Raw genomic sequence first — 20836 nt, 5'->3', positions numbered from 1 at the left:
CAAATTGAAATCATCCATAGAATTATTGAATGATTTAGCTCAGGTGAACGTCAACCACAATCACATGACTCTTTTCAAAGGCACAATGGAGGACGAAGGCTCAACCAACTAAAGAGACCAATGTTTTGCTGCACTTTAAATATAAACCATCATACTGTACTCTTGCAACGGTACTCTCGCTGTGAAACATCACTGTTCTGACCAGGGGCCTCATTTATAAAACTGTGCGTAGGATCTTTACTAAAAGTGTACGTGTGCCCGAAAGGCAAAAATGGGGTGCGCAAAAAAATATTCAGACTTATAAAACCGTGCGTACGCCAGAACCTGCGCATGAATCACTTTATAAATCCCACTCAGCGGAAGATTGTGCGCACATTGCATCTCCTCCCCGAAATAACCATATATGAGCTTACAACGCCTAGTTTTACTATGAATACCTCATCTGCATATCATTTGCATATGATTATTCATCCACGTGATAACATGTTTAACGGTACAAGACATTAGGAAAATATGAAATACGGATGTGCCGTCACATTACATTAATGAAAATAATTTAGTAGCCTATCCTTGCCTTGTTTTTGAATAAATAAATCAAATAGTGTAAAATGCATTTCAGAGAAAGTTTTTCTCAATCTTTTCCACTGGCCAACTAGTATTTTTAATTTATTTATATTTGTAATGGAAACAGATAGACCTTGTTGTGCATTATATTTGCACAATCTGCTATTATCACGGTAAGCAATTATCTCTGTAGTTAAAACATTAAAACACAGCATGCCAAAGGAAAAGAGTTCAAAAGCATTGCATCCACAACAAATATTTATAGGCTATTTATTATATATATATATATATATATATATATATATATATATATATATATATATATATATATATATATATATATTAACTTTTCAGTAAATGTCATGTAGTTTAAGTGTTTAACTCCATTAATGAGAATGGCATATTTAATCTAAATGTTTATATTTTTTTATATACCCAAATTACACATAGATAATGAAAAAGATGCATTGGGATTGGCATTTAAAGACATTGTAAACTCAATTGGAGTTAGACAACATGTGTCAGGACCTACTCATTGCCGTAATCATACTCTAGATCTAATACTATCACATGGAATAGATGTTGATGCCGTTGAAATACTGCAGCAGAGCGATGACATCTCAGATCACTATCTAGTCTCGTGTAAATTACATTTAGCCAAGGATGCAAAGCCGACTTTGTTATAAATATGTTAGACCGATCACTTCTGCCACTAAAGATTGCTTTATCAATAATCTTCCTAATCAGTTTCATCATCTCAGCATCCCGGATAGCTTAGAAGAACTTGATATTGCAACAGAAACTTTTAACTCTCTCTTTTCCAGCACTTTAGACAAAGTTGCTCCACTGCGCTTAAAGAAGATTAAAGAACATAGTCCAACGCCGTGGCACAACGAGCACACTCAGGCCCTTAAGAGAGCAGCCAGAAAAATGGAGTGCAACTGGAAGAAAACAAAACTAGAGGTATTTCGGATTTCATGGAAGGAGAGCTCGATTGCTTACAGAGAGGCTTTAAAAGCTGCTAGATCTGCTTATTTTTCAACCCTATTAGAAGAAAATAAACATAATCCTAGGTATTTATTTGAAACAGTTGCTAAACTAACGAAAAAGAAAGCTTCAAGCCCAGAAGCTTCCAAGAAACACAGCAGTAATGACTTTATGAACTTCTTCACTTATAAGATCGATATTATCAGGGACAAAATTATAACTATGCAACCGTCTAATACAGTATCGCATCAGGAAGTGCATTGTAGTCTCCCTGAGGGAAATTTTGATTCATTCATTGCTATAGGAGAGGAAGAATTTTGCAAACTCGTCAAATCATCTAAATCGAAAACTTGTATGTTAGACCCTATACCAACTAAGCTGCTGAAAGAGATGCTTCCAGATGTCATAGATCCTCTTCTTGATATCATTAATTCATTTTTGTCTCTAGGATACGTACCAAAAACCTTTAAGATAGCTATGATTAAACCGCTTGTTAAAAAAAACACAACTTGATCCTACAAAACTAGTCAATTACAGGCCGATCTCGAATCTGCCTTTTCTGTCAAAGATATTAGAAAAAAAGCAGTATCCTCACAACTGTGTTCCTTGTGTCTACACAACGGCGTACCACAAGGCTCAGTACTAGGACCGCTGCTGTTCACTCTGTACATGCTACCATTAGGAGATATCATTAGGAAACATGGAATTAGCTTTCACTGTTATGCCGACGATACTCAGCTGTATATTTCTTCAAAACCTAACGAAACCTACCAATTCACAAAATTAACGGAATGCATAGCTGATATATAAAATTGGATGACTAGTAATTTCCTACTACTAAATTCTGAAAAAACAGAGATTCTAATTATTGGACAAAAAACTTCCAGACGTAATAACCTAGAATACTGTCTAACACTTGATGGCTGCTCTGTTAAGTCTTCGTCGTCGGTTAGGAACCTGGGTGTGCTCTTTGATACCAATCTTTCATTTGAAAGTCATGTGTCTAGTATCTGTAAAACCGCATTTTTCCATCTTAAAAATATATCTAAATTACGCCATATGCTCTCATTGACAAATGCGGAACAATTAGTTAATGCATTCATGACATCAGATTATTGTAATGCTCTACTGGGTGGTTGCCCTGCATGCTTAACAAACAAACTACAGCTAGTTCAAAACGCAGCAGCTCGAGTTCTTACCAGAACCAGGAAGTATGACCATATTAGCCCCGTTCTGTCAACACTGCATTGGCTGCCTATTAAACATCATATAAATTTTAACGCATTCTGGTCCTTCACGTCTATTGCGATCTCAAAATTATGGCCAGTTAATAATACCTAGAATATCAAAATCGACTGCTGGCGGTAGATCCTTTTCCTATTTAGCACCAAAACTTTGGAACAGTCTTCCCACCATTGTCCGGGACGCAGACACACTCGGTCAGTTCAAAGCTAGATTAAAGACACATCTCTTTGACCTAGCATTCACATAATGCATTATAGACTTCCATAACTCAATGTTAGGCTGCATAGATTAGGTCAGCCGGAACTGGGAACACTTCCCTCAAATCCTGATGTACTCGTTACATCATAAGAAGAATGGCATCTTTGCTAATTTTAGTGTCTTTGTTTATCCCGAGGTTTTCCCGCAGCCTGCCCGATCCAGGCCATATCCAGATCTGACGAAGGACCTTCGCCTGGACCCGATGACAACGCAGTGCTGAAGTGTCAACTAGCCTCTCCCTATGGAGGATCCCTTTATCATTCTACAGATAAAGCATTGTTGAAAATTTGCGTATCTACCCCATAGTGATAAAATAAAGTTCTGTATCAAATTTATAGGCAGGACAAGTAGTTTGTATAGGCTTGGTTTGTAGAGAATTACAAACATGCGCACATATATATTTAAACGCACATAACTATAGAATTAATTCTTGATGCACACGTGAGCACATCAGCGTTTCTCACAGGTTCAGTTTAAAGTCTGTGTAGAGAGAACGGTGTCGTCTTAGCGGCCCCTAATTTAATAACAAATTATCCTTTCGACGGAAGTGAATCAATCAAAACTAACTTTAGCTGGAAAGTAACATTATTCAAGGACCGCTATAAAGCCAAAACAATCTGTTACCTTAAATTATACGTTTATCTCTGTAAAGCAGCTTTGAAACAATCTACATTGTTAAAAGCGCTATATAAATGAAGATGACTTGACTTGAGTATGGTCTACCACAAGGCTCAGTACTAGGACCGTTGCGGTTCACTTCATACATGCAACCCTTAGGAGATATCATTAGGAAGCATGGCATTTGTTTTCACCGTTATGCTGATGATACTCAGCTCTACTGTATATTTCTTCACGCCCTGACGAAACTTACCAATTCACAAAATTAACGGAATGCATAGCAGATATAAAACACTGGATGACTAGCAATTTCCAACTACTTAATTCTGAAAAAACAGATTCTAATCATTGGACAAAAAACATCCTCACGTAATAACCTAGAATACTGTCTAACTGTAACGAATCACTGGAGGCAAGCTGGTTGAGAACCCAAACGCTACTTTAATTAACAAAACATTGACGTGATCAAACATAAAACAAAGGCTGAAACTAGACAACAAACATTTAATACTAGACAAAGACACAGGGCAAACATGAGGGCTTAAATACACAAGACTAACGACTAGACAAGGGACACCTGTGAACAATTAAACAATGAACCAATGACAACATGACACAACAGACAAGGGAACACATGGCAGGTTCACATGACTAGAACCCAAACCGTGACACTAACACTTGATGGCTCCTCTGTCAAGTCCTTTGTTGGTTAGGAACCTGGGTGTGCTCTTTGATACCAATCTTTCATTTGAATGTCATGTGTCTAGTATCTGTAAAACAGCATTTTTTTTATCTTAAAAATATATCTAAACTACGTCATATGCTCTCAGTGAAAAATGCAAAATTAGTTCATGCGTTCATGACCTCAAGGCTAGATTATTGTAATGCTCTACTGGGTGGTTGCCCTGCACGTTTAACAAAAACTACAGCTGGTACAAAACACAGCAGCTCGAGTTCTTACCAGAACCAGGAAGTATGACCATATTAGCCCGGTTCTGTCAACACTGCATTGGCTCCCTATTAAGCAAGCCAGAAAGGTAAGGCAACAGCGGCAAGGAACCAAAACTCCATCAGGTGACAGAATGGAGAAAAAAACCTTGGGAGAACCCAGGCTCAGTCGGGGGCCAGTTCTCCTCTGGCCAATGAGTGAACAGTGTATGAAGTTCAGAATGAATCAGAGTATTTGTCCAGTTCCGGTTGGTTGAAGTCGGAGTGGAGAGGAGGAGAGACTGGTTGACACTTCAGGTCAGCGGCGTCGTCGTCGTGTCCTGGCACTGGTCCTTCATCAGATCTGGATACGGCCTGGTTCCGGTGGACAGCAGTAAACCTCGGGATAGACAGAGAGACTAATATTAGCGTAGACGCCATCCTTATTATGATGTACCAAGTACATCAGGATTTACGGGAAGTGTTCCCGGTCCCGGCTGTTCTAAACTATGCAGCCTAATTATATAAGTCTATAATGTGTTATGTGTATGCTAGGCCAAAGAGATGTGTCTTTAGTCTAGATTTGAACTGACACAGTGTGTCTGCTAAGAGTGAGCTCTTAAAGCATTATAGTCCTTCACGTCTACTGCGATCTCAAAATTCCGGCCAGTTAATAATACCTAGAATATCAAAATCGACTGCTGGCGGTAGATCCTTTTCCTATTTAGCACCAAAACTTTGGAACAATCTTCCTAACATTGTCCGGGATCAGACACACTTTGTCAGTTCAAATCTAGACTAAAAACACATCTCTTCGGCCTAGCATACACATAACACATTATAGACTTCTATAATTCAATGTTAGGCGGTATAGTTTAGATCAGCTGAAACCGGGAACACTTCCCGTAAATCCTGATGTACTTGGTACATCATAAGAAGGATAGCGTCTACACTAATGTTAGTCTCTCTGTTTATCCCGGGTTTACCGCAGTCCGCCGGATCCAGGCCGTATCCAGATCTGATGAAGGACCAGCACCTGGACACGACGACAACGCAGTCCTGAAGTGTCAACTACTCTCTTCCCTATGGTGGACCTGCGCCTGGACCCATCACAACGCATCCCTGAAGGGCCAGCCTCATCAGCCCTGTGAAGGCCTCATCGACGCGACAGCCATCGGCACTGATCCTGAACAACTCGTCTCCATACCGGCGTGATGACTCCGACTTCCAACCAGATGGAAATGGATAAATACTCAGAATTTTCTGATCCAATCTGACTTCTGACCTGTAATGCTGCCCGAATAATAATCATACACTGTTTGTTCGTTGGCCAGAGGAGAATTGTCCCTCCGACTGAGCCTGGTTTCTCCCAACGTTTTTTTCTCCATTCTGTCGCCTGATGGAGTTTTGGTTCCTTGCCACTGTTTGCCTTGGCTTTTGGCTCGCTTAGATGGAGACATTTAATATTCAACAATATTATTGATCTGCCTTACTTAATGTGGACGATGACACAATTTTCTTCTAGAAACATTTTTGTTGTATTATTTTCATGTTATCACTGTGAAGCTGCTTTGATACAATCTGTATTGTAAAAAGCACTATATAAATAAAGGTGACGACTTGAAATTATATAAAGGTGGAAAAAATCTCAGTTTACATTTACTTGATGTCATTGCTGTTTGTTTGTTTGTTTGTTTGTTTGTTTGTTTACTTTTTATTGTCCCCCTTGGGGGAAACTAGTTTTGCAGCAAAAGGTACAGACATACAGACAATAAATAAAATAAAATACAATACATAACACACTTCGCACTTCTAATACAGTCTGTATTAGACTGACTAAATTACTGACTTTAATTAATTTTGCTTCTAAATCAACAATACTAAAAAAAAATTAGAAATTATATACCTTAGATTAGGATGTTTGTTTCCACTCTTAAACTCTATTAGATGATCCATAGAGCTGTTACTCTTCATAGACACACAGCTGGACTCTGGGTTTGAGCTCTTCTGCTGGACTGAACTGGAACAGAGAACAGATTCAGTTTAATCCTTTAGATTATGTGTTCACTCTTTATTAGAGGAACCATATTAATATAAACACATTCATCTTTCATCAAAAAGAACTTTGAGGAAACTTTATGATCTTTTATTTAATATTTCATGTTAGTTTTAAAACAAAAACGACAATAGACAAAAAAGAAACTGTAAAAAAGAAACAATAAACAGTCTGTAAACGGTTTCTGTGGTGTGTGTGTGTGTGTGTGTGTGTGTGTGTGTGTGTGTGTGTGTGGTGGGGGGGTGGAGGTCAGTCAAAAACTGATATTTTTCAGTGATGTAAAACAATATTTAACAGTGTTTGTTGAAAGTACCTGCATCCTGGAGAAAAATCTCCATCTCTGGATGCTTGTGAATCAGCCATGATGAAGCTGCAGGAGAATCTGATGAGTTTGATCTCCTCCACTGAGTCTGAATGAACAAACATTCAGACACTAAATTAAATTATTAAATTAAACAACATTCATAATTTAGCTAAATATATCTGGAGTGTGGGAGAAAAGGGATCATGTGACTGCATTAACTCAAGCTACATTTACACTGTTAAACTTCAGAAGAATCACAAACATCACCAAACACAAAAGAGACCTTGAAGTGAAAGAAACCCTTTATTAAAGATTTCATATCAAACAAACAATCAGGTAAAATATCATCCAGAAATTCATATTAGCCTAATATGAGGAAGTCACACACATGAACACTCACCTTGATCAAACTTTTACAAGATTCAGGATCTCAAATCCTCCAGCTTTAACATCATAAAACCACACGGACATTCCGGAGTAAACGTTTCTATTAAACACTTGCTCTTTTTTTCCGTATCGTATCGGTATTTTACCTGCTTAAAATGTAGACAAGTGAACTCTAACTTACTTTCACTTTAGTTGCGTAGACTGTCAATAGTACACTTACCATTTAACTTTTTCGGTAAAAAATCATAAAATGTATATAATGAGCGAGTACATCATGAATCCATCTTCCAACCAGTGTTTTAGTCTTATCCTGAATCACGGTACGGTACGCATATAATAAGTGTTTATATTCTGACTATTTTAAACCGCTGCGGAGTAGCACAGTACCTGCGTGACTCGCCATAGACATAAACAGAGAGAAGTAGATCCGGCTACAATGTTCTTCCGCAAGACACAGCAGTTTGTTTATTAAAGGGATAGTTCACTTTAAAATTAAAATTCTGTCATCATTTACTCACCCTCAAGTTGTTTCAAACCTGTATTAATTTATTTCTTCTGCTGAACACAAAGAAAGATATTTTGAAGAATGTCAGTAACCAAACAGTAGTCTGTACCCATTGACTTCCATAGTAGGAAAAAAAATACTATGGAAGTCAATGGGCACAGACTACTGTTTAGTTACTGACATTCTTCAAAATATCTTTCTTTGTGTTCAGCAGAAGAAATAAATTAATACAGGTTTGAAACAACTTGAGGGTGAGTAAACGATGACAGAATTTTAATTTTAAAGTGAACTATCCCTTTAACCGCTGGAGCGCCAAAAGTTATAGTTAAATACCTTTAAAAAGATCTTCATTTGTGTTCCGAAGATAAACGAATGTCTTACAGATTTGGAACGATATATGGGTGAGTGTTTAACGACAGAAAACGTCATTTTTGGGTGAACTAACCCTTTAAACTAATGAACTTTCCTGAAGCACTTGATGATGCTTTCTTGTGTCATGTGGAGTAGATAAGGGATGTTGTTCCTGATCACTGAGAGTTTGACCAACACAGATTCTCCACAGATTCAAAGGTCAGAAGCTGTTTGTGTGCTAATGCTTTGAGAACATTATTAAAGACCTGGGGCCTCATGTATCAACACTGCGTACGCAAAAAAACACGGCGTACGCCAGCTTTCACGTTCACGTTCAGATGTACTAACAGTGAAATTAACGTAAGAATGTGCGTTCCTCCACGTAAACTTCATGCCTGGCGTACGTACATTTGTCGTGATTTTTGTCTGTTGGCGACTCATAGAGGCAATAAAGTGAAGTTGCAAACATTATACAAATTGTTATATTGCACCACCAGCTGTCAGATATTTCTTATAATTTATAATTGATAAATTATTTGACATATTATTGTCACACGAGTCTTATTAAAATATTCAATTAATTATGCAATTAAGTAAGAACATATATAAAGCATGTGCAAATTGATACAACCCGTCTAGTAATGGCAGCGTTGGCTTTATTAGAGGACATTTTCAATGGACGAATCCGGAGAGAACGAGTTTTTAGGGACCACAATGATTTTCTGGCCCACGATGATGACTGGCTTATCAGCCGTTTCAGATTTCCAAGGGCTATACTCTTGGAGCTCTGCGCTGAGTTGGGTCCGAATTTGGAAAGAGAGACAGTGAGGAGCCACGCATTACCCGTTCCTTTACAGGTGCTTACCACACTTGGTTTCCTGGCAACCGGTTCTTTCCAAAGAGAACTGGCAGACCGCTCAGGAATAAGCCAGTCGTGTTTGAGCCGTGCAATGCCAGCTGTATGGGACGGGATCATCCGCTTGTCTACCAGGTATATAACGTTCCCATACGATGTAGGTGACCAGCCAAACATTAAAGCGCAGTTTGCAGCGATAGCCGGTTTTCCTAATGTAATCGGAGCGATCGACTGCACACATATTGCTATAAAGGCGCCATCTGAAGAAGAATTTGCATATGTGAATCGGAAACATTTTCATTCAATAAATGTGCAGATTATATGTGATGCACAAATGTGCCTAACAAATATTGTGGCAAGGTGGCCTGGGGCAACCCATGATTCATATATCCTTACAAACAGCATGGTTGGGATGAGACTCCAAGCTGGCAGGGTGCGCGATGGGTGGCTACTTGGTAATATGCATTTAAATGTATGCTTATATCTAAAAGTAAAAATTTTGTGTGTGTAATTATTCAACTGCCCATCAGGAGACAGTGGTTATCCACTGAAGACTTGGCTGTTAACCCCCCTCACCAACCCACAAACTGACCGAGAGCGCAGATACAATGATGCCCATTCTCGCACTCGGTCAGTTGTGGAGCGGGCGATTGGGCAGCTGAAATGTCGGTGGCGCTGTCTTGACAGGACTGGGGGGATGCTGTTATACCGCCCTGACAAGGTTTGCCGCATCATACTGGCCTGTGGAGTGCTGCACAATGTCGCGCACAGGCATGGCATACCCCTTGGTGAGGTGGGGGCACCGCCAGATGACCCTGACCCAGGACCAGTATATGTGCAGCACAATCAACAAGCCATTCAGGCCCGTCAACGTGTAATTTCGACAATATAAATGGTACTAAGACACAAAGTTCATTTTTTGACCAATTCCTTTAATGAATGGCTTATTTCTGTGAGTGCGTCAGTGACATTTTTCAGGTGACTGTTAATTTCTCCAATGGCCCTAACAATTTGCTGTTGTGACTCCAGAACAGCATGCGTCAAGACGCGGCCAGATGGACGGGCTTCAGCACTGGGGGGAGCATTAGAGACACTGGAGACGCAGGACTGAATGGGCTCTGGCTGCTCGGGTGGTGCGGACTCTGAGTGCGTGCCAGTGGACGTTCCTGCTGTTGTTCCTGCGGGTCCTAAGTACAAATAAACACAGGCACATGTTAACAGTAATTTGAGTCTGTTCCTTATTAATGGGTACACGCATTTGCAATAAAAGCAGTGGATACGTAAAATCTCTGGTGTACTTTTTGCTACATTGCATGCACTTTAAAATGAAATGGTAACTGGTAGGCTGTATGTATCAAAGTTAAGGAAATAAATGTTAAATTAGTCACCTTCCTGGCAGTCATGTAGAATATCCGAGTCTCCCACATCAACGGATACGATTCCAGAGATTAACGTGTCTCCTACAATAGAGCCAACTCTCTGATCAAAGGGTGTAAGTTCATCGGCCCCTGTACCACCGCCTGTTCTGCCCACACTCTGTCGGTGCGCAGCAGTTCTCCGCTTAACTTCCACCTTTATGTCAGACCATTTCTTCTTTAGTTCATTTACGGTGCGACTCTCAGATCCCACCGCGTTGACGGCATCAGACAAACTCTCCCACTCTTTTTTCTTTCTTTTCTTATTAATTCCAGAGGACAAAGTTCCAAATAAAATATTTTTTCTTGTTTCTACCTCTGATAGTAGCACCTCTAATTCATTTTCAGTGAAATTTCGTTTCTTGCTTGCTTTAGCCATGTTCTTGCAGGTTTCGTTTGCCAAATTGGACTAATTACCATATTTAAAATAATTTAATTGAGGGAGGAGACAGGGTGTGGTGTTGTGCTCGTGCATGTGCGCTCAATTTCGCGTTAATTGGGATGTACAAAGAGAATGTATGTGGAATGCTGCGTACGCAGAGATTCATACATCTGATTTTTTTGGTGCGTACGCACATTTACAGCTTTGTCCGTACGCAATGTTTTAGTATGAATTCAACGCAAGTCTTTGTACATGAGGCCCCTGGGGCCTCATTTATAAAGCTTGCGTACGCACAAAACGGGGCTGAAAACATGCGTACGCCAGTTCCTGCGCAAAAGGTGGGATTTATAAAGAAAAACTTGACGTGAAAATATACGCACCTCCACGCAAACTCTGACCCATGCGTACGCACATTTTGAAGACAAAGCAGTTTGGCAACACTGATGGTGAGTTGAGGAACTGACTGCGGTTAGTTAGTTAGTTAGTTAGTTAGTTAGTTAGTTAGTTAGTTAGTTAGTTAGTTAGTTAGTTAGTTAGTTAGTTAGTTAGTTAGAAAGATAGATTAGTAAGAAAGAAAGATAAGTAAGTTAGTTAGTTAGTTTGAAAGATAGATAGATAGATAGATAGATAGATAGATAGATAGATAGATAGATAGATAGATAGATAGATAGATAGATAGATAGATAGATAGATAGATAGATAGATAGATAGATAGATAGATTTAGAATGGTAGTTTAATTGAGTCTAGGGCTTCAGGGAGTTTAGATTTGAGTTTTTGGCTTGTACACTAATGGCCCACCGTAGTCTTGGCTCAATTTGAGCACTCTGCAATGTAAGTCTATGGGATTTTTATGATTTTTAATATACATTTTTAAGAAAACTGAAAGTCAAATCAGTTTGAAAAGATATAGCACACCAAGTCAAAACACTCTGAAGGTCTGACCCGAGTTTGGAGTTTGTAGAAGAATAAGAAAAAGAATAATAATAATAATAATAAAATTACATAGGATTTCAGTAAGTTGGCTTTCTCAAGCCAACTTAATAACATTAAATCACCATTATGGGTCCTAAAGATACATACATGCATGTTTAGTTTAAAGGCATAAAAGGAACTATATGCTGAAAGTACGTAAATTTAATTTGTTTCACTTCCATTCTTAAATGGATTAGGCCTATCACTCATTATGTGATTAATGTGATAAGGTGTAAATGATTAAACCTTTGATAAGGTGTAAATTATTAAATCTGATCGCTGAAAACACAAATTTCCTTGCTCCTTTAATATATGCATTGCTAATGAGGTAATTTGCATTGTCTATATATGGTTGAATGTGGGCGGAGAAAGGGCGGTAAATGATTTTTTTTGCGTGCGCAAATTAGCAGGTAGGCTGTGATTTATAAAGTGAAAATTGCGTGCAGGTGTGCGTACGCACGGTTTTATAAATCTGATTTTTTTTTTGCGTACGCCATTTTTGGCTTTTGTGCCTACATACACTTTTAGTAAGTTTCCTACGCACATGTTTTATAAATGAGGCCCCTGATCACTTTGAATTAACTTTCTATTGACTTTACTGGAAGAACGTTTGATCAGAACTTTGAGAGAACATGCAAGCTAAAGTTCTCTTTTCTTTTGCTCATTTTGTGTTTGTTCATATTCTTTCTACCATATATATATTTTTTTGTTTATTCTTCCATTTGTTCACTCTTTCGTTCAGTCTCTTGCACTTTTACACTTTTTATTTTATTTTTTTAGATCCACTGCATTAAATTCACACAGTCATGTGTAAATTATTTTCTGTTCATATTTTATTGCGGATATTTTGTTTTCTCAAAATCCCAACATTAAACGTGCAGTTCACAAATTATAGGCTGCGTTTACACTTGGCATTAACATACGATCACCATGATCCGATCATTAGCCAATCAGGACACGGTGCGTTTACATTTGTTCAAATTAAGCCTCTGTATCTGGATAACCGATCGGATTTTCTGTTTTTGCATAATATTTAAATTAGGTCTGTAGCCAAATTAAGAGTAAAGATGATACAAATGAATCTTTCACTCACTCACTTTACCTACACCTGTGCAATCTCCAGTCTTAGATCAAATTACGTTTTTTGAATGAAGGAATACTTCCAGAATTGATCATAAAAAAAATAACTGGGTTGATCATGTTAAACAAGTCACATCATCGATCATCTGGGTTTAAGGTTAGCGTGCAATGACTATATGAGTTTAATAACCATGCTGAAACAATAAAAACATTCAACATTTAAAACATTAAAAAATAAAGTTTATTCCCATTATTCCTCTGGCAAAGCAGCGCACGCTCTTCATTAAGATCTCATGCCTCACAGCTGTGATTGTACAGGCGATCGCCTCGTTTAGATAATGTTGCACAATTAAAATGAAAAAATGACACGCACAGTATCATGTAAGTCTAAATAAACTGTTTTAAATATTGAGGTTTATTGTTGTATTGTTCCTCTAAAGACTATGTATTCAAGGACACAACTATCAGGATGAAAACAACAGACAACTTTATTCTTCTTCCCCGTTCCTCTTCTCCCACCTTTACATCAGTATTGCCCCCTGTGGCTATAGCATGCCTTTACATCTCCCCCTTCTAGATGAAGGTCTAACTCTTTTAACAGAACCTTTAAATAACGCTATGCATTCAACAACCTGTGTACTTAGTTATTTCACTTCCTTAACTTATTTTACGAATTTCTTCAAGTCCTTTTTCAAACTTAAAAGTGTACACCTAGAAATGAACAGAAGATATTTTACTTCACAGTAGCACCTTTGTAGCCTTTTAACTGCAAAATTCAATAAATCAGAACATGGGGTTTCTAATAAACATTTCACTTTTCCAACAGGAAATTATGACTTATTATGACTTATTTATTTTTTTCTCTTGTTCTCTTGGGTATGTGTGAATGTTTCATGTTCAAAGGTCCAGTCTCTCAGGAGCCTTAGAAAGTCTCCCTGACCTAGTCACCGTTACATCTGGAAGCACCGGAACTTCCCTGAGGTGTGAACGGTTGCGTCGCAGCCATCCTCCCTCCGGGGTCTCCACCTCGTATGATCGTGGTGTAAGTGCCTGACGAACAACAGTCCCTTTTGTGTGTGTGTTTTTGATCCATACGTGCTGTCCAGGCTGGAGAGGTGGTACATTTTGAGTACAGTGCCTCCGGTTGAACGTTTGTTGCTGTTTCAGTTTCAACCCCTTGTCCTTTTCTCTGAAGCTCTCAAGATCGGGCCACTGAGGTTGTAACTGCTCCAATGATATAGGAACTGGTGTTCGGATTCTCCTCCCCATCAGCAGTTGTGCTGGGGAGCTTCCGTGCGCCAGTGGAGTGGCCCTGTAGGCCAGCAGGACTTTGTGGAAATCTCCCTCTTTCGCTAAAAGAGACTTCACAGTTCTAACGGCCCGTTCCGCCTCCCCATTGCTGCGGGGATAACGGGGGCTGCTTGTCACATGGGCAAAGTCATACTCCTGTGCAAACTGAGCGAAATCGTGACAAGAGAATTGCGGACCATTATCCGTGACAAGCACTTCTGGGCATCCATGTCTGGCAAACACAGCTTTAAGTCTTGAGATAGTCATTTTTGCTGATGTACTGCCAGGTAGGGAGCAAACTTCAATATAGCGAGAGTAGTAGTCAATTATGACTAAATAGTTTCCATTCTGCCATTGGAAGAGATCTGCTGCAACTCTCTGCCATGGTCTGCTTGGGAGTTCTGTTGTGAGCAGAGGCTCGACTGGTGTTTGAGCTTCGCGTGCGCAGATCTCACATCTCTCGACCATTTGCTTTACAGCAGCCGTGATGCCTGGCCACCAGACTGATTCCCTGGCCCTTGCTAGGCATTTGTTGATACCTTGATGGCCCTGGTGCAGTCTGTGCAGGATGTCAGGCCTCATGCACTCAGGGATTATAAGTCTCTCTCCTTTCATGAGCAGTCCTGTTCCTTCATGCAGAACTGACCTATTCGGCCAGTAGGGTAACAACTGCTCATGCACGTCTCGTCTGTGTCCCGGCCATCCGTTTGCAATGTATCGGCTGAGACGTTTGCATGTGTTATCTGAGGTTTGTGCACTCTTAATCTGTTCCAGCTTTGTTGGGGTGGCTGGCAGGCTTTCTACTACACTGTCCAGGTAAGCTTTGCATTCACTTTCCAGGTCTTGCTCCTCCTCTGTGGCTGCGGATGGAAGAGGTGCTCTGGACAGGGCGTCAGCTGTAATCAGATTTTTACCCGGAACATGGATAATGTTGAAATTAAATCTGAGTAGCCTGAGTCTGAATCTGATAATCCTCGGCGGGAGGTCATCTAGTGCTCTGGACTTAAGGAGTGTTATGAGTGGCTTGTGGTCAGTTCTTATGGTAAAGTCCAGTCCACTAATGTATCCTCGCAGGCGCTCACATGCCCAGGTCACAGCCAAAGCCTCCTTTTCTATCTGGGCATATCTTGATTCGGCTTTGGTCAGACTTCTAGAGATAAAGACGACTGGTTTCCACTCTCCGTCTGCCTGTTTTTGTGTCAAAACACCTCCAAGCCCATATGACGAAGCGTCCGATGAAACCATAGTTTCGTGATTTGGGCTGTATTGCGCTAACACCGTCTCTGATCCCAATTCGTTTTTTTGTCTCCAGGAACGCTTTCTGTTGGGGTGCTCCCCATGTCCAGCTGTTCTCTGTTTTCAACAGGTCACGAATGGGCTTTGTCAGATCTGGCAGGCGTGGTGAAAATTTGCCAACAAAGTTCACCATGCCCATGAAACGGCGAACATCCGCCACGTCCTTTGGCTCTGGCATTTCCCGGATTGCTTTTATTTTACCCGGGTCTGCTCTGATGCCCTGAGAATTTATGACATGACCCAGAAAACGAATCTCTGTCAAAGCAAACTGGCATTTCTCGTTGAGAGTGAGCCCAGCCTCTCTAAATTTCTGTAGCACCCTGTGTAGTCTGTCGTCGTGCTCTGCCCGGTCTCTTCCTATCACCAGGACATCATCAGCGTGACATAAGACTCCGTCCACACCATCAATCAGCTGGGAAATCCTCTTTTGAAAGTGTTCGGGTGCCGATGATATGCCGAAAGGTAACCTTTTGAAATAGTATCGGCCCTCTGGTGTGATGAACGTTGTCAACAGCATCGAGTCTTTGTGGAGAGGAACCTGCCAAAAGCCTGATGTCGCGTCAAGCTTTGTGAAGACTCTGGCTCCTTCCAGCTTGGCCAGCGTCTCATCCACTGCCGGTAAAATGTGTCTCTCTCTGATGACGCTCTCATTCAGACGGGTTAAGTCGACGCAAATGCGAATCTTACCTGATGTTTTCACTATAGGGACCATGCCCGCACACCATTCAGTCGGTTCTTCAACACGGGCAATGACCCCCATCTTCTCCATCCGGTCTAGTTCCTCTTTGACTTTGGCCCGGAGAGGAATGGCCACACGGCACGGGGCCGAGAGGGCATGCGGGGCCGAGAGGGCATACGGTGCCGCGTTGTCTCTCAGCTTAATTTTATACTCTCCCTTAAGGTTACCCAGCCCTTTAAATACCTCGGGGTACGTTGAGCGGAAGTGCTTTTCTGCGTCGTCAATGCTATTGAGCTGAGGGATCATTTGTAGTCTGCGGATAGCTGGGAGGCCCAATAAGGGTATGGTCAGGTCCTTCACGATGAACACCTCCTCCTCTATCTTTCTGTCCCCTCTCTGAATGACCGCATGCACTTGCCCTTTTACATCCAGAGGTTGGTTGGCGGGGCCCAGCAGGGGTCTGCACGGTGCTGAGTGTCTGCCATAGCTATCCTGTTTGAATTCAGTTTCTGGGACAGCAGTCACAGACGCACCAGTGTCCACTTTAAAGCGCAACGGGCTGCCATTTATGGTCAGTATTTCAGTCCATGTGGATGACTGTGGATTGTCAACCGCACCAAGATAAGCTGCCTCATCCACTTCAATTGAATCCATCTTTTGAGCTGATCTGCACACTGCCGCAAAGTGTCCCCTCTTTTGACATTTTCTACACTCCACATCTTTTGCTGGGCATTCAGTCCATGCATGTTTTGGAGTTTTACCACACTTTCCACAATGGTTTGGCTTTGATGAGGTAGGCTGAGGATAATTTCCGCGATGAAAAGATTTTTTCCTGTGAGGCTGTTTTTTATTGTGATGGGACATTGCATCTATTTGTCCTGGTGAATCAGCTGACCGCAGAACAGCTTGTTGCTTTTTCACTTCCTCGTGCTGCCTCACTTGAACTATAGCTGTGGCTAAATCCAACTTTGGATTGAGCTGAAGTTTTTCGGACAATTTAGCATCACGTATGCCGACAACAATTCTATCTCGAATCATTTCCTCACGTAAGATGTAGTGAAGACTACCTTGCTTTCTGATAAGGGCTGGTTTCAGGTGTGCTTAGCAGTGTACTAGGTGTGTCGGTCAGAACACCACAGAGATACAAGTGATCAACTTGAACTGCTTTATTATGACAAGGATATAAGATGAACATCAGAGGGAGGAGTCAACCACTAACATACACCTTACTCAACTTCCAGAGACGTAGGAGGCGGCTTGTGACCTGCAATGGGCCTATTGGAGCTTTATGGGTGACAGTGAATTATCTGAGCCTTCTCTGGCGAAAGCAGGTTGTTTCCAGAATTCTGAGGAATTACAGTCGGTATGAGGTTTGGAATAGTGTCAAGCGAGTAATCAATAATTGAGATGTGAGCACAAGAGGCCCAGGTGGAAGAAGAGATGGAGTAATGTCGTTGGCTTAATGAGTAGGTGTTAAGTTTTGATCTGATGGGAGTGTAACATGAATTGTGCTGATATTTTGATGTGGTTTCCCTGTAAAAGACAAAGAACAGCACTCAAATAACAGCAACGCTATTACAAATGACCACGTTAGCACCGTTACATATACCACATTATCATAGCATTAATATACAAACTATTTGACTCCTCCCCTCATTCATGAACCATGCATGAACACAAGATATAACGTCACACGGACAAGCATTATGCTACTTATATGACTCACAATTATATCTTCCCTCGTTTTACTGTTATTATCTATCAACATGAGTTATTAAACATTATAAACATCATCTATGAACACTGATGATCGACAGTTATGAGGCATAACACGGGTAAATTGGCATCGCGCCATAAGCCCACACGGACGTTAACAGCATCATTGCATCATAACATCACAATGAGCGTAGATCGGCATACAGTAGGATTCCTGTACTCCCTCTTATAAGACGCACAGAAGCACAATATACACTCAATCTTAGGCCGATAACCAACGTTATTCGTCTTCTCCAGCGTCCGTGCATGCGAACTGATATCTGAGGCGATATGCGTCACTCTGTGACGAATCATTAGCTTTTTTTGAGCTCGTGCACGTCGTACTTTCATAATAAAAGTCCCAAGTACCGTTAAGCGCTACAGCGCTCTTAATCCTCTCAAATAGGCTTTTCCACATAAGATGCCATATTTACAATGTTCAGCTAGCTTGTGCACTGCGGTGATAAAGTTTTCTGCAGATTCGCCGACATCTTGACATCGTTTATTGAACTTGGCTCGTTCATAAATTACATTATGTACTCCTACAAAATGTTAATCAAAAGCCTTTTTTACCTCATCAAAGTCCTTTTCTTTCTCTTCCGTCAACTGCAGTGAGCTCAGAATATCGTCAGCCTTATCACCCATTGTATAGATGAGAGAATTCACCTGATATGCGCCGTCTTTTTCTTTCAGTCCAGACGCCATTCTGAAGCGTTCAAATCTTTTGATCCATGCGGGCCACGAGCTTGGCTCGAAGTCGAATGATCCCGGTGGTGTGATGGTGAATATGTGGTCCATCCTGTGTGCTTTTAGCTTGCCGCTAGCTTAAGTTACTGTTAACATTAGCTTTCGCCGACCGCTCTTTCTCTTGCACTATAGGTCCCGTGTTCTCACTCTGCACACTATTACGACTGCTCCAACTTCTTGTCTGTACCACTACACTCTGTCTGTCGTGGGTTATTAGTCTCTGACACCATGTATTGTTCCTCTAAAGACTATGTATTCAAGGACACAACTATCAGGATGAAAACAACAGACAACTTTACTCTTCTTCCCCGTTCCTCTTCTCCCACCTTTACATCAGTATTGCCCCCTGTGGCTATAGCATGCCTTTACAATTGTAAGGTTCAAATAAGTTTAATTTGTCTGAACTGCGTCTGGCCATTATTTTCTGACAGCACGTGGGGAGACTGGGCGGGGATTTATATGACGTCCACCTATGAATGCAGACACGATGGCTGGATTGTGTTTACATTACACTGAGATCCGATCACAATGCGTCCTCGACTACCTCCGAAACTGGACACGCTGATCGGATAACATTCCCATCAGAAGCGTGTTTACACTTGTCTTTTCAATGTGGATGTGGACAACATCCGGATACAGGGCGCATGTTAATGCCAAGTGTAAACGCAGCCTACAGACTCTCTCAGGGAATGATGTTAGGTCTATGTTAAATGTAATGTAATAATCTATAAGCCAAGGCATGTTTAATTTCACTCATTCACTTAACCTTGAAAGCAAATATGATCCATGTGTCCCAGTGCACTGAAATATTTCACGAAAGTACTTTCTGTCTTGACGTTTGTTCTCCGTAAACATATCATGTTTTCTCCTTCACGGCACAGCCTGAAAAACACCTTCAGTTGAACTGACCTTTGTGTTCAGAAAACAGTAGGCTATGTAGTCTAACAGGTTTTTTATGGATTCGGCAGATGACCTACTCTGACTGGAGAGAGAAAATAAATCACAGAACCGCACCAGTAGTCCCTGAAAAACATGAATCCTGCGGAAAAATTATTATTCATGTTCTCAAATCAAAACATACAGAGACTCTGTAAAATACATGGTCCCACTTTATATTAAGTGGCTTTAACTACTATGTACTTACATAGAAAAATAAGTACAATGTACTTATTGTGTTCATGTTGTATTGTAAAATACTTTTTCTGCTATTGAGGTGTGATACGGGTAAGGTTAGGGACAGGTGTGCTGGTTAAGTTTAAGGGTGGTTTAAGGTATAAGGGAAGGCTCATCAGTGTAATTACAAATGTAATTACATAAATTAATTACCGCTGTAATTACAAGCAGGTATTTTTAAAATGTAAAAACATATATGTACACAATAAGTCCATTGTATCAAATGATTAATTTCAATTTTAGTACATAGTAGTTAAAGCCACTTAATATAAAGTGGGACCATTCTTGGTTTGGTGACAGAGCTCTGACACTGCTTGTGTCTTGTTTTGTCGCGACCATGTTCTGTTTACAGTAGGTGTGTTTTGTCTGTTGGTGCAAGCACATGGCCTTCCTGCATGTTTCCCTGTGCTCGGCTGTCTATTGTGTAGCCCCACCCATCTTGTTATCCGTTTATTGGTTAGTTTCCCACCATGTTACCTGCCTTGCTGCTTCCCTGGGTGCGTCCGCATACTATCCGCCCTAAATAGTATTCAAAAGTAGAATTAGTACGTCCCAAATCGTATGTTGAAATGAGTGTTCCAAAGATACCCGGTGTCACAACTGGTAGGAAGGATGATGGAGATGAACGTAGAAATAATACTTTCTTTAATGACATAAACTCAGGATACACAGGAACAGGTGAGACAGCATGTAAAACACAAACAATACCGGACCCTGAACTGATAACAGACAGGAACTTAAATACACTGTGATGATGAACACAAATGACAGGCAGCTGTGAGGAAGTGATCAGTGTCCATGGTAACAGATTGGTGGCGGGAAACAGACAAGGAAACACAGGTGAAGACAGGTGACACAGATGATGAGGACGATGAACAGGTGGATGATTGAGGGAGTGAGTTCAGGTGTGAAGACACAAGGGATTCTGGGAAGTGTAGTGCAGACTAAGACAGACAGGTGCAGACGAAGACTGTGACACCCGGATGGT

The 20836-nt window shown here is 40.8% G+C and overlaps 2 protein-coding genes across 9 annotated transcripts in view; one reads left to right on the top strand and one right to left on the bottom strand.

The window, feature by feature from the left end:
* Positions 1 to 7764, bottom strand: part of LOC306997683 (NLR family CARD domain-containing protein 3-like) — a 34663-nt gene extending 26899 nt beyond the window's left edge. For 4 of the 8 annotated variants that reach the window (XM_079611048.1, XM_079611051.1, XM_079611049.1 and 1 more), the window contains exons 1-3: positions 7360 to 7755; positions 6969 to 7065; positions 6506 to 6619 (exon numbers count right to left, since the gene is read on the bottom strand). In XM_079611048.1, coding sequence (XP_079467174.1) covers positions 6506 to 6619; positions 6969 to 7018 — 164 coding nt within the window. In that variant the 5' untranslated portion in view covers positions 7019 to 7065; positions 7360 to 7755. Of the gene's footprint in view, positions 1 to 6505; positions 6620 to 6968; positions 7066 to 7359 lie in introns of all 8 variants that reach the window. The other 4 variants (XM_079611046.1, XM_079611045.1, XM_079611053.1 and 1 more) reach the window with 4 other exon arrangements.
* LOC306997685 (NLR family CARD domain-containing protein 3-like) overlaps positions 1 to 20836 on the top strand; it is a 377651-nt gene that overhangs the window by 123681 nt on the left and 233134 nt on the right. The window lies entirely within an intron of this gene.

Source organism: Phoxinus phoxinus, assembly GCF_949152265.1.
Source record: "Phoxinus phoxinus genome assembly, chromosome: 4".
Lineage (NCBI taxonomy): Eukaryota > Metazoa > Chordata > Actinopteri > Cypriniformes > Leuciscidae > Phoxinus > Phoxinus phoxinus.
The sequence above is the reverse complement of the archived record's forward strand: the minus strand, read 5'-3'. Positions and strand labels throughout refer to the sequence as shown.